This window comes from Eublepharis macularius, chromosome 19 (assembly GCF_028583425.1).
Source record: "Eublepharis macularius isolate TG4126 chromosome 19, MPM_Emac_v1.0, whole genome shotgun sequence".
Classification (NCBI taxonomy): Eukaryota; Metazoa; Chordata; class Lepidosauria; order Squamata; family Eublepharidae; genus Eublepharis; species Eublepharis macularius.
In genome coordinates, this window is record NC_072808.1 from 16,026,193 (window position 1) to 16,054,147 (window position 27,955).

The window sequence follows — 27,955 nt, forward strand, 5'->3', positions numbered from 1 at the left end:
ATGGTATGGTCGAGAACAAAGGTTTGAAAAAGATAGGATTACACCTCACTTTCTAAAACTGTCAAAAGCATCCAGGTGCACCTGAGAAAATTAGAATTAGGCTTTGGCCTGGGTGATGCTGGAGACAAGAATTGAAAAGAATTGCCCTCCTCTGGTTGGGTGAAAGAAAACCAGTTCCTGCATCAACTGGAGCTCAGAGCCAAGCTACAAGTGACGCCTGACACAGGTTGGAAACTTGTCAGCTTCCCTCAAGTTTTGATGGGAAATGTAGGCGTCCTGGTCTTGCAGCTGTAATGGAGAGCCAAGCTGTAAAACCAGGACGCCTACATTTCCCATCAAAACTTGAGGTAAACTGACAAGTGTCCAACCTGTGTAAGGCGTCACTTGTAGCTTGGCTCTCAGAGCGGCCTGCACAGATTTCTAGGCCAGGGTACGGGAATGGGTTGCGGGATTCCAATGACAAAACGGCAACATAATGAAAGGCCCAAAGCAATTCAGACAACAGATGATTGGTAGAAGGAGCAGCCTGCGTGCCCAGAGGACCTCAATCGTCCCACTCATCGTCATCATCTTCAACCCCATTATCTTCATCATCATCTGTGGATACAGAAGAACAGGTCAAAAATATGTGAGGAAGCCGAGCACCCTTGCATGACGGTTTCATGTATCCCATGCACATCCAGACCTCCAAAGTCTTTAGTGACAAGTGATTTCAGCATGCACCGGTCCTTTGGTGCCAAAGCAGAAATTTGATAGGCAGGTGATCTCTAATTCTAAATTCTCCCAATGGTTTAAACTATTCAAGAAGGATCACGTTAGATCCCTCTATTTGGTCAACATCTTTCCTTACAACCTTAGAATCGCCTTTACCTCAATACAGTTTCAAACTATGCCCACAGCACTGTTAGCTGGTCGTTTTGCTAAAACACGTCAAGCCCTCTGCTATTGTATTTGTGGTGCCCATGTTGTAGAGGATTTACCACATTACCTATTATGCAGAGCCAAGGAATAAATTCCTAGCAGAGTTTTTAATTGGTTTAAACTCCTCCTGTCTGATACTGCTGTATTTGTGTCTTATAGAGTCTCTCTTTTCACATTAGCAGCCAAGAAAATTCAGGCTAGAGTTGTTTCCAGCGACTGGTATTTTCTGTTTAGATCACTTTAATCTCTTAATATTTGTACATATGTTTGTGTGTTAGACTGTTTTATGTGTTTTTTATGTAGGGACTGTAACGGCCTTTGGCCACAAACAATAAACCTACCTACCAAAGAGACTGGGAGGTCTGCCATTAACCCGTTGGTGGTTTTTGTTTAATCCATGCAACCATGTGTGACAGTGTGTGAATACACATGTATATGCTAATTTGATCAGGGAAGAAGCATATACGGTGGGGGGGCAGAATTTAATTCTCCACCTCTAACTCTGTTTTCCTGATCTAAAGTTCTTCCTCTTCCTCTGCTATTTGCTCTGTGGTCAAAAACTACAGGCCTGCATTTCCCCCCAGCATCTTGGGAGAAGGAATGATTTAGATCAAGAAAACGGTGCAGGGGAAAAGGAGTTCATGTTCCCGGCTTCCTGTCGCAATTTCCCTGAAACCAATCACAGATTTGCCAGTATAACGCACAGTTTGGCCCTGAGTCACTCGTTACCCATCCAGTACCAGAAACAGGGCCAACTGAACACCTGGGGATTTCACCTGCAAATCTTTACTTTGTTTTCACACTTCTGGATAAGCACAAAAGCTCTGAAATAAATGTATGAGAGCCAAGCTAGATGTCACTTTTTTTTGCACAAGTTATCACGCAGGGAAATGCACTTTTTTTTTTAAAAAAAAAAAGGAAAGCCCAAATGAGCTCAGAATGGCTTGTGCAGCTTGCGCCTCCCCCCTCCAGCAGTTTTCTTGCTCGAAAACTGCGCTGGGGGAGTTAATTCACCAATTTTGCTGCTCCAGATGGAATATTCTTTATGTGTGGAGCAGCAAAACTGGATAAATAACACCTTCCAGCATGGTTTTTGCATGACCAAACTGCGTGGGATGGAGGCAGGAGCCCTTCCTCCTCTGTGAGAGCCAGTTTGGTGTAGTGGTTAAGAGCGCGGGACTCTAATCTGGAGAGCTGGGGTTGATTCCCCACTCCTCCACTTGAAGCCAGCTGGGTGACCTTGGCTCAGTCACAGCTTCTAGGAGCTCTCTCAGCCCCACCCACCTCACAGGGTGATTGTTGTTGTGGGGATAATAATGGCATACTTTGTAAACCGCTCTGAGTGGGCATTAAGTTGTCCTGAAGGGCGGTATATAAATTGAATGTTGTTGTTGTTGTTGTTGTTGTTGTTATGTGGCACCATTCTAACCCCACTTGGGCTCTCTTTTCTTTTCTTTTTTTACAAGTCATTCACCGCAAGTGAAAACCTGTGCAAACCCATGCAAAAAATAATATCCAGTTTGGCTTTGAGAAGAAGCTGCTCTTAAGCATATGACCCCAAGGTGGTGCTAAACAAAAGAAAAAAATAGGGTGGGAACTTTCAAACCCACAGAGAACAGAAAAAGAGAAGTACAGAAGGATGTTACAAATAGTTGGGGGGAAATGTGCAATAAACCAGCTTGAGCTCACTGACTGAAAATGATAAATGTGTTCAAATAAGAGAAGATGATAACATCAATTATCACTGCTTTCACAATGCATCAGTAGCATAAAGCGAATAAAATAAACATACAAAAATGTTAAGTAACCATTGCAAAGTGATTCAAATACAATTCCCCCAAACATTCAGAGGGCAACAATTGAAAAGTGACTCAAGTGCAATTCCCCTAATTTAAACTAGAATTATTTCTTCGTATAAGAAAAAATCCTGTGATTCACTGCTTTGTACTTTACTGGTAAATATAATATTTAAAAGATGTCTCTCTGGGGACCAAGATCAAGATAATCCAAACAATGGTATTCCTCATTACTCTGTATGGATGTGAAAGATGGACAATGAAGAGAGCTGACAGGAAGAAAATTGATTCATTTGAAATGTGGTGCTGGAGGAGAGTTTTGCAGATACCATGGATGGCCAAGAAAACAAATAAGTGGGTACTAGATCAAATCAAGCCTGAATTCTCCCTAAAAGCTAAAATGACAAAACTGAGGCTATCGTACTTTGGTCACATCATGAGAAGACAAGATTCTCTGGAAAAGTCAATAATGCTAGGAAAAGTGGAAGACCTTAAACAAGATGGCAGGACTCAATAAAAGAAGATACACCCTCCAATTTGCCATATCTGAGCAAGTCTGTTAATGATAGGACATTTTGGAGTTCTTTCATTCATAGGGTCTCCATTGGTCAGAGGCAACTTGATGGCACATAACATACACTCATAGCATTTTAAAAATGGAATTAGCACGTGTTTCTGAAGAAAAATATTCAAAACTGGGTTGCTAGCATACCATCATGGAATTTTGCCCTCTGCACACTTAGGGGAAATTGTATTTGAGTCACTTTTCAGTTATGGTTTACTGCACATTTCCCCCCATATATTACACCCTTCTGTACTCCTGTACTTCTGTTTTCTCTGGTGGTGCCAAGCAACACAACTCACCTGAAGAGTGGATAACCTTGCTCCTCTTTTGCATCACGTGCATGAGCGCCCCAACCAGGCCTTCGGAGCTTTGCGCAGGTGGCGGTAGAGGATCCATGTCGGGTGTCTGAAATGAATGAAGAAGTGGTGAGTGGTGTAATCTGGGCTTGTCGGACACAGGCAAGCCTTTGACATTTTCTAGCAGAAGGTTAGACAATGGATATCTGAGAAGAGGTAGAAAGAAAAGAACAAACTGCTCAAGTGAAATCCCTATTATTTCTTTCCCGATCCGCTGAAACCACCACTATTATAGGCTGAATCTCTTGAATGCGTCACTGCTGAGCTGAGATCAATTCTGTACCATACCATCACAGATGGAATCTGGCCGAGACTTTCATCTGCAATACCGGACAATCAGGGGTCATTTCGTAGAAAAAGAGCTGCAGGAACTCATTAGCATAACTCATTAGCATAACTGATTTGCATATGCCCCACCCCCTGACATCACCTATCCTGGCTGTTTTGGACCCAATCCTGGCCATTCAGGGCCGAAATTGGGCCTAAAATGGCAAAAAGGGGCTGAAAATGGGCCCCAAATGGTCAGGATTGGGTCGCTGCTGAGCAGGAGAGTGATCCACCACCCATCAGAGGCCCGATCCTGGCTGTTTCGGGACCAGTCCTGGGTGTCTTGGGTCTGATCCTGGCCATTTTGAGCCCGAATTGGGCCGTTTCAGCCCCAATCCAGGCCAAAACGGGCCCAAAATGGCCAAAAATCAGGTGGGCAGGTGTCACCTGACATGTGACCTTTTTGGAGAACTACCAGAACTGCGTTCCTGCGCGTTCCCCCTCAAAATGAGCCCTGCGGACAATACAGGATGTAAGATGAAGCAAATCAATGCACTCAATTTTATTTTACAGAAAGTGAACAAGGGAGAACAACTCAAACAAGGAGTAGTCCCTTCCCCTTAATCCTACTCTCGACCATTGTATGGTGGTGGAAAATGCCACCAAGTTACGTGATCCTTTATAATATTTTTGTATATAAGATATTTTTTCTGGTGTGTGGGGTTTCCCCTGCTAGCTTCCGAGATCTGACAAGATCTGGTTTGCCTGGTCAGGTCTCAGCTTTTAGAAGAGGCGAAAGAACTTTACCAGAGAGTTCTGTTATTCCTAGAGCTGCCCATTTTTACATTCAGGTTGTACCCCAGAAGTGATGTGCCAGCAACTGGACCAGAGACTTATTTTTATTTATTTTTCTCCAACTGGTTGCCAAGCTTGGCCTGGTAGCCCTAGTAATCACTAGGAGATTTCCCCTGGTTCATTAGAAGTATAGCATAAAGGTAACTCTAACCCTAACCCTAACCCTGTCATGTGCAAGCACCGAGCCATTACTGACCCATGGGGGACGTCGCATCACGACGTTTTCTTGGCAGGCTTTTGTTATGGGGTGGTTTGCCGTTGCCTTCCCCAGTCATCTACACTCTACCCCCAGGAAACTGGGTACTCATTTTACCGACCTTGGAAGGCTGTGTCAACCTTGAGCTGGCTATCTGAACCCAGCTTCCACCAGGATCGAACTCAGGTCGTGAGCAGAGCTTGGGCTGCAGTACTGCAGCCTACCACTCTGTGCCACGGGGCTCAGAGTGTATAGCATGGCACCACTCAAGTATAGCATGGTACCACTCCAAGGAAACGCTTTGGTTCTAGCACCCTTTGCAAAGTGGTGATCAACAGGTTATAATCTTGATGATTCCTAGGCTCAATCCAGGTAAATTTCATGAACTTTCCCTTGCAAAAAAAGAGTCCTAAAATTCAGGCTTTACTGCACTGGTCCAGCCTTCAAGCTGCAGGGCAAGTTCAAATTATTCTGCTCTGTTTGTCCAAGTCTGTCTCTCACTGATGCGCGAGGCTGGGTTAAACATGGGCCACCTTATCAGAACCAGCGCCTCTTTTGGCACCGTCTGATTTTGCAGCAGTCAATCACAGGCTTTAAATAAATAAAGGGTGATTTTGTTTGGGTCATTCTCACATCCCACCACTGCAAATTGTAACAGACACACCCAGAAGGGGTCTGGCTGAGGTTTTTTTTGTAAAATGTGAATGGAGAAACAAACAATATCAACACAGTGGAACAATTACTTTCTCTCTCCATTCTCTTTCATCCCATCGATGACTGGGCTGGCTCTCGACCATTAGGAGGGTGGGAAATTAGGCTTGCCAACTTCCAGGTGGTGGCTGGAGATCTCCGGAAATTACAACTGATCTCCAGGCCACAGAGACCAGTTCCCCTGGGGAAAATGGCAGCTTTGGAGGGTGGACTCCCACTGGCTGCATTTTTAAAATGTCTCATGGTTAGAAATGAATGGATAAGAAAGGAGCAGCTATAACTGTATGCATTCTCTTCCGTCATTGTTTTTAATTTGCAAATCTGATGTGCTGTTTGCTCTGGATACTGGTTCTCATTGTGAGTCGTTGCATTTTAAGAATGAAAAAAACAGGCAACGGTATGTTGTTGAAAAATCTCAAGAAGTACAAAGAGTTAATTAAATTGAGACTGCAAGTGCAACCCGGATCAGGGCCCATGGCGATTTTGAAAGAAATGTACCTGCTTTTTAAAAGGCATCAGCGGCTATAAGACGGACTCATGGATGCTGTCATTTGTCATTTGTGTCCCTGTGAGAGCTGTAAGACTCTGCCTTGAAGGACCATTTCTCCCGCATGCGACCTTCAGTTTTTTGGTTAAATATTCTGAAATCAGGGGGCCTGTTAGCATCTGTGCTAGACAGCACCCAGGCTTATTCATACCGTTGTTCTCATTTAAATAATGGTATTTGTTGTGCAGTTACCAAGGTGTGCAAGTGGAAAGTAACACGTAAATGTTTAAAGGAAGCTCCATGTGCCCTGGGGTGGGATCTTGAAACAAGACTTAATGCTGTCCCTTTATAAAGGGGGACAAACCAGAAAGTTAGAAAGATAGAGAGGTCCCAGCATCTGTTTACTCCTTACTGCCCAGAACTATCCTTTGATGTGTAGATTGCTGATCTCAGGACTTCCTCCTTGTGACATCCTTCTCTTCCTCTATCACACAGTTGTCTCTTCTCTCCATCCTGCACCATCTTGCTTTGTCTTGCCATCCATGCCTATCCTTAGACTAGAGAGGTAGCCAGAAATCTGTCTTTCCAATTTCCTATCAGAGTATGGAGTTCCTATAATAAAGATCTCTTATTTCTTTTCTAAACCTAAGCAAAGTGTACGTTTGTTATTTTCTCTTGCATGCTCCAAAACACCCATCACATTTTCTCTGCAATTTCTCCTACTAGTCTATAGAGGTCCAACTTTAATACATTGAGACTCCATAGCATGTCTCACCTTGTTGAGTTGTATTCCTTGACGTATTTGATCCAGCAACGCACCACGCCCCGAGGAAGCAGCAGGAGGAGGTGGCGTCCCCACGGAACCAATCACTCCAGGGAGGGGTGGGGGTGGTGGACATGGTGCAGAACTCTGGAAAGGAGGTGGGGGAGGAGGTGGGGGAGGAGGCGGTGGTGGGACTGACCCAGAAGGAGGGGGGTGGAGGACGGGCCGAGCGACTGACAGATGGGGGAGGCCCCCACTGAGAATTGGGATGTCCTCGAGGGGGTTGTGGGGGTGAGGGGACAGCTCCCCTGCTGGATATGGGTGGAGCACCTGGTAGCGGGCTTGGGACGGGTGGTAGAGGGCCAGTTCGGGAATGTCCAGAAGGTGGGGGGAAGGGGCCAGATCGATTCGGAGGTGGGGGTGGAGGATGTGTCGGACCTGAAAACAAACAAATACAAATGCTCAAATCTCATTTAACGGATGGTTTTCTGCATATCTTGACACCGTACAAAATCTTTAAAGTATCGGGCGTCCTGTATGGATTGCCTGCAAATCAGCACATCCAGATTCTAAATAAGAAGTCCATGTGGGCAAGACATTCAGTAGCTGCAGCCCTGCTGTTTAGCGTGGACTCCCTTCAAAAGGACGTGGCACGAAATTCCTCCCCGGTCTACGTGGGAATTAAATATCCTACCCAGCTCATTACCTCAGTATGCTGGTAGTCCCAAAACTGAGGTGGTCACACATGTTCACGCATTGCAACGCATTGCCGACAGCCCAGTCGAAGGGCTGCTTCCTTAGAAAACCAACAGATCAGTGCTTCTGTGACTGCCCTTTGGCTGAAGTTGATTTGCTGTCCCATACCTTTTTTCACTGTCCAAAGCATGAGCTAGCCAGAGAGAGATTCTTCACAAAATGGCTACTGAGGTATTTGAACATCCTCAAAATTAAGACTATTACTGAGTAGCCCTTGTAAAAGCTGCATTGCAGATGGGGCAGCCATTTCTTTAACCGTTATTTTTAATTCCTAGAGTGTATGGCCTATAGGCTGTTAAGCTGAATAAACGGATGCTATTTAGCAGGGCTTTTTTCTGGGAAAAGAGGTGGTGGAACTCTCAAGAGAAAAATGAGGGAGAAACACACGAACCCCCTTACAAAATGGCCATTTCCTCCAGGGGAGCTGATCTCTGTCTGGAGATCAGGGGGGTGGGGCCACCAGTAGGGTTCCCATCCCCACGCTTAGGGTGGGGGATCTCCTGATGCCACCTTCACCCCCCCTGCGGCCACTTACCTGGCCAGCAGGGGGCGCGCTTCCTGGGGCACCCCCTCCCTGGGTGGTGTGGCGCGCCCCTGGGTGCGGGGCGCGCTCCTATGGCGCAAGAGCAGGTGGTGGCAGAGAGAGAGCAGGCAGTGGTTGTAAGATCATGCCGCTCTCACTGCCACCGCTGCGGCCGCCGCGGCCCACTCTCTTGCCATGGCTGCCGCCGTCCCTGTGCAGCCGGCGCCAGCAGGGCGCGGCAACGGCGACAGCAAGAGAGAGAGAGAGCGCTGCCCACTCTCTCTGCCCTCCCTGGCGCGTGTGATGCATCATCCCTGCGTGATGATGTCACTCCTGGAAGTGATGTCATCACACACACCGGGAGTACGCGCGTGCTTTGCGCGTGCATAGTCGCAACAAGAAAAGCACCGAGGAGTTAGGAGCCAGTGTCCCAGTCGCCCGCTGGGAGACTTGGGGACCTGGCAACCCTAGCCACCAGTCACGAGAGGTGCCGGAACTCCGTTCCACTGCGTTCCTGCTGGAAAAAAAGCCCTGCTATTTAGGGACCTAGAGGAGACACCAGATATCAGAGACATCCTGCCATCCGAGCGCCTCACCCTGCTTTCTTAGCTCCTCCTTCACAGCCTCCAGCCCTCCTTGGCCTTCAATGAAATCATAGATAATCTTGGAGGTTTCCACATCAGTCAGCTGAGCTTCGCTGATTCCCGCCCGGGAGAAGAGCGTCTTCAAATCGGGGTCTAAGTTGTTCACCTGAAACAGAAATATCGACAGACAAGGATGTGTGTGAGTTCATGCTGCCATATTCCGGCCGTGTGAGGCCTGCCTTCTTGAGCCGACACATTTGAACACAGGTGTGAAGAAACAGCTTGATTTACTAAAGTTCTGTTAAGACAGATCAAGATGGGTAGCCGTGTTAGTCTATCTGTAGCAGTAGAACAGAGCAAGAGTCCAGTAGCACCTAGAAGACTAACAAAATTGGTGGTAGTGTATGAGCTTTCGTGAGTCACAGCTCACTTCTTCAGATACAGCTAGAACTTGTAAGTCCATCTGTCCTTATATATCGGACAGTGATGTGAGATGGTCTCACATTCTAGCTGGATCTGAAGAAATGAGCTGTGACTCACGAAAGCTCGTTCCCTACCACAAATTTTGGTAGTCTTTGAGGTGCTACTGAACTCTTGCTCTTTTCTACTGCTAAAGTTTTGTTAGTCACTTTAAACTCTTTGATCTGCATGACAAAGACAAATGAAATGGGAAATCGTGAGAGAGCTCATTTCCAGAGATACCTGACCCAGGTCTTGAACCTGTTGAGTTGGGAAGATGGAAAACTCAAGGATGGACCATTCCATCCAATTCATTTATGTATCCGTTCCCAGGGAAAGCTGGTACATATTTCAGGGCATGATAAAGCTGCAAAGTGTCACCCTCTTACGTCATTGTCAAGCTCTGATTAGTCAACTAGATCACCCTACATTGCTGGCCAATACGGGACAAAAAATGTAGAATTTGGTTCTGCTTTGTCTTGAGTCTGGGGTCCCTTTGGATATGAAATGTTGATGCTGAGATGGTAGACTGGCAAGAGACTTCATTAAATATGTATAGGTTTAATCTAATTAGCTCTTTGTTATTTTTCTATCCTTTATGCACACTCTCTAATAATTAGCATTTTATTCACTTTATTCACTTATTAATAAACAATATATATTTTACAACCGTGGGGTAGTTCATTGGTTTATGGCTTCAATTTGAAATAGTGCATTTAGGGGGGCAAGGGGAGCACGCCAGCGGCAGCAAAAGGGAACCGAGCGTGCCAGCGACAGCCAGAGGACCACGCTCCCCTTGCTCCTCTAAATGCACTCCGTGGCCAGAGGGAGCCCAGTGTGCTGGCGCCAGCAAGAGGGAGTCAAGTAGACTATACACATGTGCTCTTAGCTAGGGTGTGGGGAGGAGGGAGTGCTGAGCACTACTCCTGCATGGTTTGAAAAACCTATTTGTTTTATGGATGGAAAGGGGAAAGTACCAACACAAAGCCCCAAAGCTCCATTTGCTGAGTCTTTTTATACAAGATGCCTCGGGGCATGTTCGTAAGTTTAAGGAGACGCAATGTTGGCCAGGAAGGGTAGTTTAAAAAGAAAGAGTTGGTGGAGATCACTCCTCACAGGGTTTGTCAATTTCATATTTGCCTCCCCGAAGGCATTTCCCTGCCTGCAGGTTTTTGGCTGCAACGATCTTCCTGAAGGGCTAATTCTCCGCCACACCACTCAAAGGGTGCTGATGCACCTCAAAGACTGAGCTTACTTCCAATGATTGGCAGCATGGGAGGTGAATTTGTTAGGACTCCAGAAAGATTAACCCTTGTCTCCCAACCTTTGGAGATCCAAGAATTAATTTCCCCATAAGCACATGCTCTCTCTTTCTCTCTCCCTCTCTGAAAAGCCCATTGAGAGCCAGTTTGGTGTAGTGGTTAGGAGCACGGGACTCTAATCTGGAGAACTGGGTTTGATTCCCCACTCCACCGCTTGAAGCTAGCTGGGTGACCTTGAGGCAGTCACAGTTTTTTGGAGCTCTCTCAGCCCCACCCACCTCACAGGGTGTTTTGTTGTGGGGATAATAATAACATACTTTGTAAACCGCTCTGAGTGGGTGTTAAATCATTCCGAAGGGCGGTATATAAATAGAATATCATTATTATTATCATTATCATTATCAATCTCTGATTTACATACATCAAATCCGCTGTTGGGATCCCAACCAATGTGCTGGATATGCCTGAAAAAGAATCACAGAAGAGATCTGTTAAGCAAAGACCTTCCACATCCTCTTGTTTTCTCAACCCCAGAGATGGATCTGAAAGGTGCTTCCTAGAGGTCTTACTCATTGCCCCCCTGTAGCTCCCTCTACTGGAGGCACTCACTTGAACCCACTGGGAGCGCCAATGTCGGCTTTAGAAATCTTCTTTTTCCCCTTCTTTTTATCCACTGCTGTAGGAACAGGGAGCCCACGGTAACGGGAAAAAGTGATATCCGGATTCTGGATGTCGACGGTTGCCAGATTCAGAGCCGATGGCGGGGAATTTGGCTGCTTACCAGGCCCTGTTGTGAACATAAGATGGGGCGTTATACTGAATGCCTGCCACTTCGTTATTCTTTTTTGGCTTCCTTCCTCTCACTTTTCATTATGTTTTTATTTAATTTTGGAGACCGTGTGCCCCCTTTCTCCAGTACAGGAGCTCACAAGTTCTGCCCTTTTAAAAAAGCAAGGGAAAACTAAAATGTGTTTGACAAGTTTTCCTTACAGTTTTCCGGATACCAGTTCACCTTCCAAGCCTCACATGAAGATATCGTATGGATCCACTGGCGATGGAACAAACAACTCCTACAGCTGTACAAATATCTGTTGCTTTTAATACGTACTCCTATAAACGACCTGTGCTTCATGTTGTCTAAAGCCAGTCCTAGAACTGATTATGTTCTGTTTCAGCATATCTTCAAATCTGTATTGGATCCTTGCAAATGCTATGTCTTTATAAACTTGTATTTATTTTCCCTATGGCATTGTTTATGGAAATGTCCTTGACACTGTATGGAAATGTCCTTGATACTGATTGTAATAATCTCACACTATGTAATCTGCCTTGAGTCTCAGGGCCAAGCTACAAGTGACGAATGACACTTGAACAGCAAGTGTATTTCTCCCTGTTCACTTGCCCTCCACTCAATCCACTTGCCGTTCAAGTGTAATTCGTCACTTGTAGCTTGGCCCTCAGTGAGAAAGGCGGACTATAAATGATATACATGCATGCAGGGCTCATTTCAAGGGGGAACGCACAGGAACGCAGTTCTGGCAGTTCCCCAAAGAGGTAACATGTCAGGTGGCCCCACCCACCTGACTCTCAGCCATTTTGGGCCCGTTTTGGCCTAGATTGGGGCCAAAACGGCCTGGATCGGGCCTCTGATGGGTGGGGGATCACTCTCCCGCTCATCAGTGGCCCGATCCTGACCATTTTGGGCCCCTTTTCAGCCATTTTCAGCCCCTTTTTGCCATTTGGGCCCAATTTCAGCCCTGAATGGCCAGGATTGGGTCTAAAGCAGCCAGGATAGGTGATATCAGGGGGTGTGGCATATGCAAATCAGTTATACTAATGACACTTCCAGGGATGGCAAGAGGTGTGGCATATGCTAATGATTATGCTAATGAGTTCCTCCAGCTCTTTTTCTACAAAATGACCCCTGCATGCATGCATGCATGCATAAATAAATAAAAATATTAAGCACGACGATGTGATTGGGAGGAGGCAGCATGCATTTCAACACCAGCACAGGGACTGCTGTTAGGTAGAAATTCCTATTGTGTCACCATTTTTTACCTCAGTCATATCTTATGGCTCTATGTCACCCGAGCCTTCAAACAGCTTACCATTCAAGTCACTCCCAGAAGATGGGATCCGGGGAAGGGTTGCTCTTCTCTCTAAAAGAGAACGAAAATGAGTGGGATTTCACCGTCAAATGTTTTGGGTCGAGTCCATGACTACGCACTTTACTGTGCTCCAAATTTGCATATACAGTATACTGCAACCCCACAGTGGGGCTAATAACACTAGCATGGGGGCATTTCAGGATGGAAAAATGGCTTGTGGGAAGACAGAAGCCTCTCACAACACAGTTCCAACCCAAATCAGGCCCTACCTACATCACTTGCTGTCTGGCTGTGCATGGAATGAGAGAAAACCCAACTTACAGCCAAACATCTACAGTTTAACCCCAAACAATCTTTCGTAGGATTCCCTTCTTTTTCCCTACAGCAGTGATTCTGTATCCTGGCATCAAGAGTAACTCCATAAGCATAATAGTGCATTGCTAAACATTTCTTATTCCAGTTATTAAAGATCCCCCATTCTTTGATTTTATAGAAAATAACAGTTCTTTACCTGGACTAAAACTGTTTAATATGTATATAAATGTATAAATTATCTTCATGTTATTGCTGTATATTTATTTATTGAACCAGCATGCTAAATATTGTAAACATACTTTCCTTGAAATTGTACTTAAATAACCAGGCATGAATTCTTGTACTTTACTTTACTTGTACTTTAGAAAGTTACAAATTGTATTATTATTATATTTTGTTATGTGTTGTTTATTGTTATATATCATTATCTTATTGTAATTTTGAGCGTTATAAAGTTTTAATAATTTTTTTTTAAAAGATCCTTTCCGTACTCTTAGATGGTGCCCAAAGAAGTATGACTAGAGTTACCAGCCTCCAGCTGAGGTCTGGAGTTCTCCCAGAATTACAACTGATCTCCAAACTTACAGACATCCACTCCCTTGGAGGAAAAGGCAGCTTCAGAGGGTGGACTCAATGGTATACCATAGAGTCCAGGAGAAGCAGACATGCTAGAGTGACATTACATCCCAGTTGAGTTCCTTCCTCTCCTCAAACTCGGCCCTTCCCTGGCACTGCCCCCCAAAACTCCAGGAATGCACCAAGCCAGAATTGGCAACCCTCAGGCTGAGATAACAGGAAGGATGCTTACCTTCATTGACAGGAGGTGGCGGAGGTGGTAACTCTCTCCTTTCTGTAACAAAGGAAAGATTTATGAAGAAGAGAATAGAGTTCAAAAGCCCTTTGTACACATGCCCAACTTCTCTGGGCAGTGAGGTGTCCTGTTGGTTTCCTTTGGATGAGAGTGGACTAGAGACTTGTGGGGAATAAAACATGTTTCCCAATAGCATCCAAACCAGGGCAAATAGCCATGTGAAATTGATCTTTTCTGTGCTCCTTTTTCCTATTTTTTTTCTTTTACCATTCAGTTTTACCTTCACCAGGGAAAACGTGTGTGTGTGTGTGTGTGTGTGTGTGTGTGAGAGAGAGAGAGAGAGAGAGAGAGAGAGAGAGAAGTTGCAGCTGACTTATAGTGACCCCATAGGTTTTCAAGATATGAAACAAACAGAGAAGGTTTGTGTTGGGATTTTTACAAGTGCCATTCTCTTCAGTCATGAAAGAGTTAATTTGTTTGTGTTTAGTTAGAGACAACTAGTTTGCATAAGGCCAGTTAGATGTCAAGTTGTTCTTCCTGCCAGGGTAAAAGGGGAGTTGCTTGCTTAATGAACAGATCTAGGATTGATTATTGGCTGACCAGGTTTATTGGGGGGCAATTGACATTCTTTCCTTTACTCAGGAGGATGCCATTGCTCTCCAGTTGGTTAGACCGTTATCTCCAGGGATGTAAGGATGTAGGAACTAAGTTAGCTCTTCTTTATTTTATCTCCAGTGTAACCTTTATTATTTCCACACACGTTGGATAATCCACTTTCAATCCTCTTTAGTGAACATTTGGAACTGCTTCTCCATGTGTGAAACAAAAAAATCCAATTCCAAAGGATTGCTAAAGTGCATTGAAAGTGCATTATTCAACATGTGTGGAAATGGCCATCATTATAAGTTTCCCAGCAAGGATCAAAGCAGGTTAAAGGGGGCAAATTCAGCAGGAAAGCTACTGTAAAACTTCTCCCCAGATTTCTGGCTCCATATTGCAGGATAAAATGTGTGCAACTATAATATCAGAATCCGGGGGTTCTTCTGGAGTTGTACACACAGAAGAAGTAACAACACGAACCAGTGTACCCCGCTCGCAATTTTAAAAACACTGTATTTCAGAACAAGACGTCAAGTCTTGTCCTTCAGTTTTAGGTCTGAAAGATGTTGTATTTTTTTAATAGCACCGTTGTATGGTTCTGCAGATTAAAAATGAACAAATAATTAGAAACCTTTTCAAACTGTTTTTTTTGTGTGTGTGCCAAAATTATAAAAACATAAAAAAAATACATTTTGGGCTATTTTAAAACTTTTTTTGTATTTAGTTGCAGAACTTTTTTTGTATTTAGTTGGTGGTCCCTGGCCCCAAGGAGGCGCACCTAGCCTCGACTAGAGCCAGGGCCTTTTCGGTCCTGGCTCCCACCTGGTGGAACGCTCTGTCTGCTGAAATCAGGGCCCGGCAGGACCTACTATCTTTTCGCCGGGCCTGCAAGACAGAGTTGTTCCTCCAAGCATATGGCTGAGGCTGGGCCAAAAAAGGGGTGTATAAATCTTAACCCTCCCTGTGAAGGCTGTCCACCATCCTGTTTTAAATGTGTTGTTTTTAATGTATATGAATTTTTTAATTGTATTTTTAATATGTTGTTATCCGCCCTGAGCCCTCTCACGGGGAAGGCAGAATACAAATCTGAAATAAATAAAATAAAATAAAATAAAGAATGCAAACAGGGATTCCTGAAACAAAACAAAACAGCCCTTCAGAACTAGTCCCTTGTGTGCTCTGTGTGTGCCTGTGGGTGTAGAGGTACACATGATGCTAATTTTGAAAGGAGTTCTGTAGCATTTCTGTAAAAAAATAACCCCAAAATATCACTGTGTCACACAGCATGATAGGAATTTCCCTGATCTCTATGGTTTTTGACTTGAAAGTTTTGGGGGAATTCTAGCGCATTGTTCAGTGTGCTAACATCAGTTCTGGTTACACAGACAGAAATGATTTTCTGACACTGTGTGATGCCATTTTGGAAGGTCTCCCTCCCATTGCAATGGGCTGGCAACCCAGGTTTTCAAACATTCCACTAAAAGTGTCTTTGAGGGTCTCCGGCCCTTTATTCATGAGTATGCATAAACGTCATTATTGCGAGACTGAAATCTATGAGAGCTATTACCAATTCAAACACGAGTTCTATCACATGCAGCTTGTACATTCAGAGACTTGCTACATTTATTTTTTGAGTCAAATATATGCCTAGGAATGCCATTAGCCTGATATTGGTCGGCAAACTCCCGTCAGTGTTTCTTCATTCCCACTGGTGCTCAACTGAGAGCTAAGCTACAAGAGACGAATTACACGAGGACCTGCACGTGAAGGGGGTTGCAATGTTAGCCGGAAAGCTGAATTTTAAAAGAGATTGGAAGGCTTTTTCAGTTTCCCCTCTCTACAGAGCCAGCAAAGATCTCACCTCAGGGGGTTTCTTAATTTCCTCTTTGCCTCCCAAATGCTCTGTCAGTTTCACCTCCCCTTCTAGGAGGTGAAGAGGAAATTAACAAACCTTCTCAGGAGCCATCTCCCTGGCTCTGTAGAGAGGGGAAATTGATCTCTTTTAAAACTCAGCTTCCCAGCTAACATTGTGACTCCCTTCACGTGCACATCCTCGAGTAATTTGTCTCTTGTAGTTTAGCTCTCAGTGGCGGGGGGCGGGGCGGGATGGAGAGAAGGCCATTGGTGATGTGTCAACATCACTTCCAACTAGATCCCAGAAGTGGCATCAGTGAGACTCTAGGAATCTTGCCAATCTCTATGGTTTTTCCCTTTGCAGAACCTACCTATCCTCTGGCTCCTCTTCTGGATCTTCTCCTCCACTATTTGCTGAAAGTCAAATGCCTCGTTCTCATCGGCAAAGCTGAACCCCACTTGGCACTCCTACAAGCAACAACAGCACAACATTGTAGCTAAAGTACCCTTGCTGTCCCCCCACCCCCACAAAACCAGCTCCCCTGTCATGGCTCAACGCGCCAGTTATAGTAGCTCGTATTTCCCTAACCAAACGGCACTGCCCCTTTTTAGGTGGAAATGCCTTGCCTCCCCCTCCAGTATCTTCTTCATATGACAGTCTACTAAGCACATACTCTCCACCCGCCCGCCCCAGCACCAGTACTCACATCTCCTGGAAAGGTGTGGAAGAAAGAGGTGGTAGCCGTGTAGATGAGCTGGTTGTACAATTCCTGTTCCCAGATCATCTTTCTATCCTGCATCAGACCGACAGTGATATAGACTACTATTAGTTCATAGTTCGCTCTGTCCATTGGTGCCTACATCTAGGATTTGTTGGATATTTAAGCCGAGACACAACATTTAAGAGTAAGAGATTTACATATACAGCAGCGGCACTCCAGTTTTGTCCTGATTCTCTAAATGTAAAAGCAGCAGTTATGTTTGTTCTTCACCAGTCTGGATATTTAAAGTGTGCGTGTGTATATGTGCACGCACACCCTTATCAGGTAGGGTTGCCAACTCCAGCATGGGAAATTCCTGGAGATTTTTGTATCAAACTGTATGATTTTATAATGCTTTTATGTATTTTTATGGAGCCATATTTAATTATGTATTGTGTGTGTGATCCACCCTGAGCCCGCTTGCGGGGAGGGCGGAATAGAAGCCAAATAAAATTATTGTTGTTGTTGTTGTTGTTGTTGTTGTCATTTATAGTCCACCCTTCTCACTGAGACTCAAAACAGATTACACAGTATGAGATTAGTACAATCCGTATCAAGTAATAATTTGGGAGTAGTGCTTGTGGAGAGAATTTAGGAGGGGATGTCATCTAGAATATATGGTACATCTAGGATTGCTAGGTCCCCTTACCTGCCCCCCCCAGTGGGAAGGGTGATGGCACTAACCTTGTCTTCGCTTTTCACACACACACCCTTCGCATTGGGCTGATATGGGCCCCATACATTTGGGGGCCAAATCAGCCCACTGCAAAGCACAGGAGTGCTTGCGGGGCAGCGTGATGACGTCAACTCTGGGATGTGACACTGTTGCACCGCCCCGGGAGCAAACCCAGGAGGCCCATTCCCACACCTTCCCCCCCCCCCATCAGCCAGGTAAGTGGTGGCGGGGGGTGGACAGTGAGAGCAGGGAATTCCCCAGCCTCACTGGAGGACCTGGGATCCCTAGGCAAACCATAGAGCCTGCTCTTCGAAGTTGCCATTTACTCCAGGAAAACTGATTTCTATAATCCTGAGATTAGCTGTAATTCCAGGAGAACTCCAAGTCCCACATGAATGTTGATAATGATAACTCTAATATCAGGTGCTCAATAAATGGATTTTTGGCCTGCCCTATATTGTAAAAACAAGAGGCACACGATACATGGCTGATGGATTGTGCTAAAATGTTACGGATCTTAATTAGTACAGGCCTGACTGTTTCAATCCACTTTTCTCATTCCTGCAGCTTGGGGGATTTCATTTAGTTTCAAACTAGGGGACCCCATTCCCCCAGTGGGGGTGGGCGATCCCCCACTCCCACCTTTCGCCTCCCGCCACTGCTTACCTAGCTGGCAGGGGACAAAGGCCCGGGGAATGGGCCTCTCTGGGGCCAGTGCAACGACGTCACTGATGTCATCACGCAACCCCGAGAGCGCTTCTGCACTTCGCAGAAAGCTGATTTGGGTCCCAAATGGGCCAAATTGGGCCCGTTTGGGGCCCAAATCAGCCTGCTGAGAAGTGTGCGTGTGCTCCCAGCCTTGCACAATGACATCACTTCCCGGAAGTGACATCATCATGCTAGCACAGAGCCATGCGTATGCTTTGCATGCACGTGGGGCCAATCCCAGCTGCACAAGGAAGGTAAGCACTGGGTCCCTGCCCTCCCACCAGGAGGGGAAGGGAACCTGGCAAACCCAGTTTCAATCTGAGCAGCTCCTTGCACGAGACTATAGAAATTATTAGTAGATATCATATTCGTGACTGATGAGCAAATGATGCATCAACCTCTGCTGGAGATGGTAAGCGACTTGCAAGGCCAGGCCGTGAGGGAGGCTGATACCTTCAGATCGTAGAAGCGCATGAAGTATGAACGCCTGGGATTATCCTTCACGAAGCACAGGACTCCACAGCCTTGCTTGGACCAGTTTCTGCTGCCCTGGGGCAAGGCCAAGAACAGCTGGGCTACAGTTGTGACGATAGCCTACAAGGAAACAAGAAGTTGCAAGTTACGGATCTCCCCGAGATCAGGACACAAAACAAGGAAGAACCTAAAGGAAATGTTCATCCAAGAGTTGTAGGCCTGTGCGACCTCCAGCGAGTCTCTGAAAACCAAGAGAAAATCTTTATTCCTGGCAAGACTACTATATGCTAAAAAATTTAATGGTCTGACACTGTCTACAATAGAGGAATGGATAGTGAAGATGACTCAGAGCCAAAATAGACGAGATGCCTGATGCGTGGAGGACACGTGTCGGTTTCCTGCCAGCGTGCTCAGCTCCCTCTGACTGACGAGTGCATTTAGGGGAACAAGGGGAGCGCGTTGGCAGCAGCGAGAGGGAAAGGAACTGATCGCTGCTGCCAGCTCCCTCTGACTGCCACCAGCACAGTCTTGCTTGGACCCTCTTGCCGCCCACAGCGCGCTCGGCTCCCTCTGGCTGCAGAGTGCTTTTAGGAGAGCAAGGGGACCTTGCTCTCCTAAAAGCACTCCATCTTATGTTCACAACAGCGCCTGGTAGCCGAATTCTCCCTGGCGGCGGCAAGAGGGAGACAAGCAGACTAGACAAAATGCCTAGAGAAAGAACCTCTGCCAGGGTTCCCGTGGAACCCTGCGGGATACCGACGCATGTCCTCCACGTGTCAGGCGTCTCGTCTGTTTTGGCTCTGAGTTAGCCAAGAGAGCGAAACTTACTGCTCTGATTAGAGAGAAGACATCCACAATTATAGCAAATTGGAAACCCATTATTGATTTTTTGCATGAAACTGAAAAACAAATGAACGGATGATCTGTGCTTTTGAAGAGTAAGAGGAGAAAAAAAGATTATAGAAGAATGAGAAGTTTTATTCTGATAACCATAGAACAAGGGTTAACTCTGAAATCATGTTAATATTTGTCATAGAGAAAATCAAAAGCTTTTCCTGTATATTTTTTTCTCTTTCTTTTTTCTTCTCTTCATCCCTTCTTTCTGTTTTTGTTCCTTTTAATTTTTTTATTTTTTAAAAAATCTTTCAATAAAATTTATTTTTTTAAAAAGAAAATCTATATTCCTTTTCTCCAGCTAATCCTCCATCCCTGCTTATCAGTCATTGTAGACTGTCTCATCTCTGATAATCCCTTCAAGTGACCAAACTAGGAGAAACCAGGAGAAAACCAGGAGAAAAAATGTCCTGTTCCTTGAATAGAGGCTCACTCTGTGAAAATGGGCAGGTTCTTTTCATGGTATGGAGGTAAAAGAGGCACAACATTTTTAAAAATCCCAGTTGTTGGCTAAACTACACAGAACTCAAACTGTTCTTTGCAAAAATCCACACCTTAGTTAGTTACCAGTCTTAGCATATACATTTTATGTATTTAAATTATAAACAGTAAACATAAAAGATAGAAAAAACAATACAATCTAAAAAAAACCCCATACTAACAATACATATAAACTTGAAATAAACAAGACAAGCAGCGAATAATAATAAAAGTATAGTTTAGAAAGATTAAAAAAGAAAAGGACAAAAACTAAACTACAAATTGAGTTCTGATTTTCTCCGTAACAAATGTATATCGTTTCAAAGTCTCACGTATTCAATGTTAAACATAAGACCCCTCTTTTTTCTATTGTTCATGATTCTTTTGTTCATCCATAAATCCAGGTATCAAATCATTATTATCTATTTCATGCAAAAAGTCTATAAATGGCTTTCATTCAACCAAAAATGTAGGCAATGTCTTTTCTCTAATAAGTGAAGTTTTGCCATTTGACGCAAACTCCAAAACTTTTATCCACTATTCCTCCATTGTAGGCAATGCTGGAGTTTTCCATTTTTGTGCATATAATACTCTTGCTGCCCTGATCATACATAAAAAGAACGCACAGGAATGCAGTTCCAGCAGTTCCCCAAAGAGGTCACATGTCTGGTGGCCCCGCCCACCTGACTCTCGGCCATTTTGGGCTTGTTTCAGCCTGGATTGGGGCCGAAACGGCCCCGATCGGGCCTCTGATGGGTGGTGGATCACTCTCCCACTCAGCAACGGCCCGATCCTAACCATTTTCAGCCCCTTTTTGCCATTATGGGCCCAATTTCGGCCCTGAATGGCCAGGATTGGCTCCAAAACAGCCAGGATAGGTGATGTCAGGGGTGTGTGCCATATGCAAATCAGTTATGCTAATGAGCCACTTCTGGTGATGGCAAGGGGCGTGGCACGTGCTAATGAATTATGCTAATGAGTTCCTCCAGCTCTTTTTCTACGAAATGACCCCTGCAAAAAAACAAAGTTCCATAACTTCTTTCCAAGTCTTGAACCTAATAATCTCCAAAGGATGAAGAACATCATTATAATTCACAACATGGCCTCATCTGTAGATGCTTAAATCCAAAGATTAGGTCACGTGGAGAAAAAAAAGATCCTTTCTGGAAAAATACACTGGAGAAACCCCAGGTTTGCAGAAAAATCCAAAACTTTGAAAAATGGACCTCTGTCGGCCCAGCCTCAAGCATGTTCCTGCCTCTGTGCAACTTTGCTGCATTAACTAAAAAATATCTTCAATATTAACAGCTTCCCGATAGGTTCAGAGCTTTGCCACAAAGATCGGCAAGCCTTAAAGTTTTGAATGCAAAACTGGTTTAAACAATAGAACATTAAAAAAGAAAGAGGCCTATGAACAACAACAAAAAATAATCAGGTAGGGAATGGATGTGCTTTAGGGATGCTTAAAGGTAAAGGTGCAAGCACCGAGTTATTATTACCCATGGGGGGACGTCACATCACGATGTTTTCCTGGCAGACTTTTTACAGGGTGGTTTGCCATGGCCTTCCCCACACTTTACCCCCAGGAAACTGGTTATTCATTTTGCTTAGGCCATTTTAAAATGGTGCCTTACAGAGCTGAAGTTCAGTAAAAAGTAGTGACAGAGAAGAAGGCCCTCTGGGACTTGAGCACGTGGGTGGCATGGCAGCCAGGCAGCTTCGTGGTCATGGGTGCTTCCATGAGTGCCCCCACAGCATCTCACGCTATGTGATGTCATGGAATGGGCTGATTTATACCAACCTGCTTCATGATGACCTCACATAGCATTTTTTTATTCATGCTGCGCCTGGTCGGAGCTATTTTACTTTATAAACGAACGGTGTTTAACAGTTAATTAATCAGTTATGGAGTTGTGTCTGATCATTTCAAAGCGATCCGTTGACATGCTCATGTGTATTGTCAGGGGTTTTTTTCTGGGAAAAGAGGTGACGGAACTTTCAAGAGGGAAATGAGGAAGAAACACACGGGATTCTTTAAAATCATATTATTTTCAAGCACTATTGCCCAGTATTTTCAAGAGGTGCCAGAACTCCGTTCCCCCACGCTCCCCCTGAAAAAAAGCCACGTGTATTGTTTTATCTTGTTCCTTATTGAGAGTCAGGTTGGTGTAGTGGTTAAGAGCACGGGACTCTAATCTGGAGAACTAGCTTTGATTCCCTACTCCTTGAAGCCAGCTGGGTGACCTTAGGTCAGTCACAGCTCTCTCAGAGCTCTCTCACCCCCTCCCACCTCACCGGATGATTATTGTTGTGGCGATAATAATAGCATACTTTGTAAACCACTCTGAGTGGGTGTTAAGTCATCCTGAAGGGCGGTATATAAATCGAATGTTTTTGTTATTATTATTATTATTATTTATTGTACTATCTAAACTTAGGTGGCTATCAGGTGGCTTAGGTGGCCAGATCTCCTTCCCCTCCCAGTGAGGACCCAGCACTTACCTTCCCGGTGCTCCTGGAATTGCCTGCGTGTGGCCCCATGCTGACACGATGACATCACTTCCAGGAAGTGACATCATCACAGAAGGCTGAGGAGCACACGCATGTGCTTCACAGAGGGCCAATTTGGCCTGTTGCAAAGCACAGGAGTGCTCTCCAGGCAGCACGATGACGTCAGTGATGTCGGCATGCTGGCCCTGGGAGCGCGCCTAGGAGGCCCATTCCCTGCCTTTTCCCCACTGGCTAGGTAAGTGGTGGCAGGGAGTGAAAGGTAGGAGCAGGGGATCCCCTGCCCCCAACCGGGGGAATGGGATCCCTAAGGCAGGAGTGTCTACTGCATGCTGGCCCGGGGTTTTTTTTTGCCCCCCAGGCCTGTTCCCTGGGCCTTTCTCCCTCGCCAGCCAAGTGAGTGGCAGTGGGGGGGGGGCAGAGGCTGGGAGCAGGGGATCCCCCACCCCCACCAGGGGACCTGGTAGTCCTAGTGGCTATACGTATGGCCATTGCTTTCACTCTTTTTTGTTGTTCTACATTTTAAATAAAAAATACCAGTTTTTCATTTTCTGTATTTCCTTTGATATTTTGTTCATTTTGGTTTGTTTTCCTCAGCCTTTTCGTTTTCCTAATTCATTTGGAATTGGGTCTTCCCCCCTTCATTTTTGTCATGTAGTTTGTCTACGTACCCCAAGAACCGGGGGGGAGGGTGTTAGTTCCAAAAGCACATTAGTGTTGTGGGCACTATTGCTTCAACTTTCTCTCCTTCATGTTTGACTGCCACTCCTCCCCATTTCACCCATGCTGCCAGAAGACTTTTTTGAGCTTTTTAAGTAACCACCAATAGCTATATTGCTATAGGGTAATAACATTATATAATGATCTATTGCCACGGCATACTCCGCTTTCATTTTGAAAAGAAGGACACCGAGACCTTTTCGTTGTGGAGTCTGAAGGATAATTATGTGGCTTACACCTTTCCCTTTATAACTCCTCAACAAAAAGGGCGGGAGTGTTCCGTTTTTAAAAGTTTAAAGCTGAGAATGAGTGCATTGTTGCAATAGATCACTAGAGTGATTTGAACGACGTCAGAAATCGTGCGAGGAAGCTGGCACTGATCTGTGAGTATCACGCTATTTTTAGACTGTGGGGAAACAGTCCGTGTTTGGGAAAGACCACAGCAAAGCAAGAGAAAACACAGAAGCAGGACGAACCGAGGACAGCATCATGTGATTGCTCCCAAAAGCTACACTGCTGTTAGGAAGCCAAGGTGAAACAAAACATTTGCGTGCCTTACAAATTTGAACCCACAAGCTATGGAAGCTCTAAAATGAGCTTGTGGGGGCAGGGGGAAAGGTGTCTAAATATGACCAGTATTAACAACACACAATAACGACACACAATATGCATCTGACGAAGAGAGCTGCGGTTCTCGAATGCTAGTGCCTCAATAAAGTTGGTTAGTCTTAACGGTGCTACTGGACTTTTTACTATTTTGCAATTCACAATAAGAATCCTCAACACACTCACAAATCATCAGTTTAAATGATGCTAGAACAAGAGCATGCCCTGAAGTGGAGCAGGTACTGAGGACCGAAGTTTCTAGAGGGGCCTGCTGCTGCTCTGTTCCTACCCACACATCACCTCTGAGGCCTGCACTCATGCTCTTCCCCTGCCTGCTCGTGAGTGTTTTGTCACCCATGCGCCTGGCTGCACATGCTGCCTAGCACTACGGGTAAGGGCACATGTGTGGTGCGTACAGCAGCAGCGGTGGCCTTCGCCGTGGCAGTCCTAGCTGCACCCACCACCCATCACCATACAGGAAGGGTATGCAAGTGGTGTGGGCTGCTGTGACCACAGGCAGTGGGAGAGCTTGCAAGTGGGTGGGGAAGGCGCACCGACAGGTGGTGGCACGAGGTGGGCAAAAAGGGGGGGGTGGTATTAGGCGTGGGGAACCCCTGTCACTCTCTGCACTCTCTGGAAATGGCCTTGAACTGATGGCCTTGAAGAGTTTGCATTTGTAGTGTAGACATACCGACAGCACCTCTTCTGCCATCTCTAAACAGCAGAAGAATCCAATCTCCTTATCGGTAGCTACTGCCAGATTCACTATAGCTGCTAGATGGAAATCACCATTTCCCCCCTCCATCTCGCTTGGCACAACTTTGGTACAACTATGTTATGGTAGGGTTGCCAGCCTCCAGGTGGTGACGGGAGATGTCCCGGAATAACAACTGATCTCCAGGCCACAGAGATCAGTTCCCCTGGAGAAAATGGCTGCTTTGGGGAGTAGACTCTATGGCATTATACCCTATTAAGGCCTCTCCCCAAGCTCCACTCTTTCCACACTCCACTCCCCAAATCTCCAGGAATTTCCCAGCCTGGATCTGGCAACCCTATGTTATGGGTAGAATTACAAATAATTCTTTTTTTGAGACTAAGATAAATTTCGCCCCTCAAGGGTATGTACATGGGCTCCTGTGGCACGCTCTTTAAATGACCAAGACGTTATATCTTCAAGCTGGGGACGATTTTTGACAATATAAGGGGAAATTTGATTATTATGATGTTACCTAAGAAATTTTTAATCTTTTATCACGTGTGCCTGTTTTTGTATTTGTTATATCGTATGTGATTTAAAAAAATTAAAATATTTTTTTTAAATAAAAAATTTAAATTAAAAAAAAACATTAGCGGCATTGTTAAAAATGCAAGCTGTCATCTGTTAACAGATGTTAAAAATGTTGTTATCTGCCCTGAGCCTGCTTGCAGGGAGGGCGGAATATAAATACGATTAATAATAATAATAATAATAATAATAATAATAATAATAATAATAATAATAATAATAGCAGCTCTAGGCCACATATTTGTAAGCAATAAAGGAAACTGTCTTTCTGTTCTGACCATGTACAAGGCAGATCTCCCATTCCGAGCATTACCAAGGGTGGTTATGATGACTTGCAACTCCACCCCAATGCTTGCTATACGTCATCCCGGCCTGAGCCCTTTTGGGGAAGTGGTTTTTTCCCCTCCCCATTTCCTGCTAATGAAGCAGCGTAGAAGCTGAGTGAGTGGCTATATTCCCCCTGTACACATCAGGCGTTCAGTAAGTTTAGTAACTTCCACAAGGAAGATGGAGGGGTTTTCAAGATGCATCGGTCAAATATGTCCCTCCACCCAAGTTTCAAAACCAGGGATTAGATTATGAACATTTAAGTATGTAAGTATTTAAACGAATTAACATACTCAAGTGAGGTTTATAAAACTGTGCATGGAGCAGAGAAAGAAAACAGGGGGGGGGGAAGTCTCCCTCTCATTTGGAAGCACCCAAACGAAAGTGATGGGGATTAGATTCAGGCAGACCAAAAGAAAAGATTCGTATTAAATTGTGGAATTCGTGTAAGCGGATATAGTTATGGACACTGGCAAAGAAAGTTTTAAAAGGGATTAGACAAAGGTCGTTTCCACACGTCCCGACATAGCGCTACACTCATGGAATGAGGGAGTCTTCCTGGTGCCATTTCTGATGCAATCGCGCCACGATTCCATTCTTGTGGCACGATGATGTCAGAAATCGCGCCAGGAAGACGCCCTCGTTCCATGAGTTTAGTGCTATCCTGGGACGTGTGGAAATGCCCAAATTCGTAGAAGATAGGTCCCTTTTAACCTTCCAGGACATTCCGTTGCTCACCCCAAAGTAGCAGTTATCCTGCAGCGGAATTAGAGAGACTGCTGTACTGTGATTGATAACGAAGCTCAGGACAATGAATACACCTGGACTGAACAGAGACCTAGACTTTCTGTCTCATTACCAATGCTTGTTTCTCCACAGCGATTAACCGTCTCCGTACCCCACCCTATCTAATCATGCCTGCTGTTATAACTGGCTTTTGTCATTTGGAATCTGAAATCACTCCACTCTCCAAGATATAAGGACAGATGGACTCACATTTTAGCTGAATCTGAAGAAGTGAGCTGTGACTCACGAAAGCTCATACCCTACCACAAATCTTGTTAGTCTTACAGGTGCTACTGGACTCTTGCTCTTTTCTACTGCTATAGACAGACTAACACAGCTACCCATCTTGATCTATCTCCATAGAAGGCACCATGTTTAGCCATATAGAATGGAAATCCATCAACCTTGAGATCTGAAGAAGTGAGCTGTGACTCACAAAAGCTCATACCCAACCACAAATCTTGTTAGTCTTACAGGTGCTTACTGTTCTTTTCTACCGAGGGGAATAATTAATTCTGAGTACCAGTTCAAGGAGGCAATTTCAGAGGATGTGGCCTTGGAAGAGGCCTGTTTGTTGGTCCTCCAGGGCAACTGGTTCACTACAGTGTGAAACTGGACGGATGAGATGGACCACTTATCCGTTCGTGCGGGGCCCCTCTTACGTTCTTGAGATAATACATCTGCAACTGGTGGACCCTCGGTTCATATTAACTGATTGAAAATATTTATATGCCGCCTTTCATCCCAAACAGGTGGCAAACATTAAAACATTTAAAATATTAAAACAACCTCTAAAATGTATATAGAAATACAATAAGAACATATACAGGTTGAACAAACACACACATAAACAGGGACGTTGGCCAACAAGAGTCTCCTGGGGGTATGCCTAACACAACGAAGGTCTTCACCTGCTAATAATAACAACAGAGGGATACAGACAGAAGGAATTCCAAAGTTTTGGTGCCATGACTAAGAAGGCCCTTTCTTGGGTTGGCCGCACTAAACCCACCCCAACATCTAGAAACCCTCAGCAGCTGAATTACAACCCCAGTCTTAATCGTAACCATTAATTCATAGCATTTATTCTCAAAACAACCCTGAGAGAGAGATCTGGTTGACTTGCCTGAAACCATGACCTGGTCTCTCTGAACCAAACTCTGTTCACTGTGCTTTCCCAGTTTGTAGAATGACACCTTGGCCCACAACTAGCTGATATCTCAGTCACAAGCTCCTCTCTTCCTGTATCCATTACCCAGGAGAACCTGTAGGTCCTACTGAGGCCTTATTCCCCATGATAATAACAGAATTACCGTGCATTTCCTGCCCAAGAGGTCAAACACTTGTTGGTTCTCGTGATCCTTGAGTAAGCAGGACGGCATGTTTTCGTGCTGCCCCCGGACTCCAGGCTTGGATCTCCGGCTCATCTTGGCCCCGCCAGATTATTCAGGGGCTCTCTCTCTCTCCACGCCACGGTCTCACCCAGAGGGAACTTCCGTGTCGCAAGTGCTTTTCAACAGGAAGCTCAGAAACCACTG

At 45.1% G+C, this 27,955-nt stretch overlaps 1 protein-coding gene across 1 annotated transcript; it reads right to left on the reverse strand.

The window, feature by feature from the left end:
- Positions 1–367: 367 nt before the first annotated feature.
- WAS (WASP actin nucleation promoting factor) lies at positions 368–27,880 on the reverse strand. The gene is given in 13 exon segments (XM_055003670.1): positions 368–597; positions 3,582–3,687; positions 6,930–7,130; positions 7,132–7,355; positions 8,793–8,946; positions 10,923–10,965; positions 11,111–11,288; positions 12,613–12,663; positions 13,736–13,777; positions 16,564–16,660; positions 16,900–16,986; positions 18,791–18,931; positions 27,731–27,880. Coding segments are annotated over 13 exon segments (1,491 nt in total). The 5' UTR covers positions 27,845–27,880; the 3' UTR covers positions 368–544.
- Between the last annotated feature and the right edge of the window lie 75 nt (positions 27,881–27,955).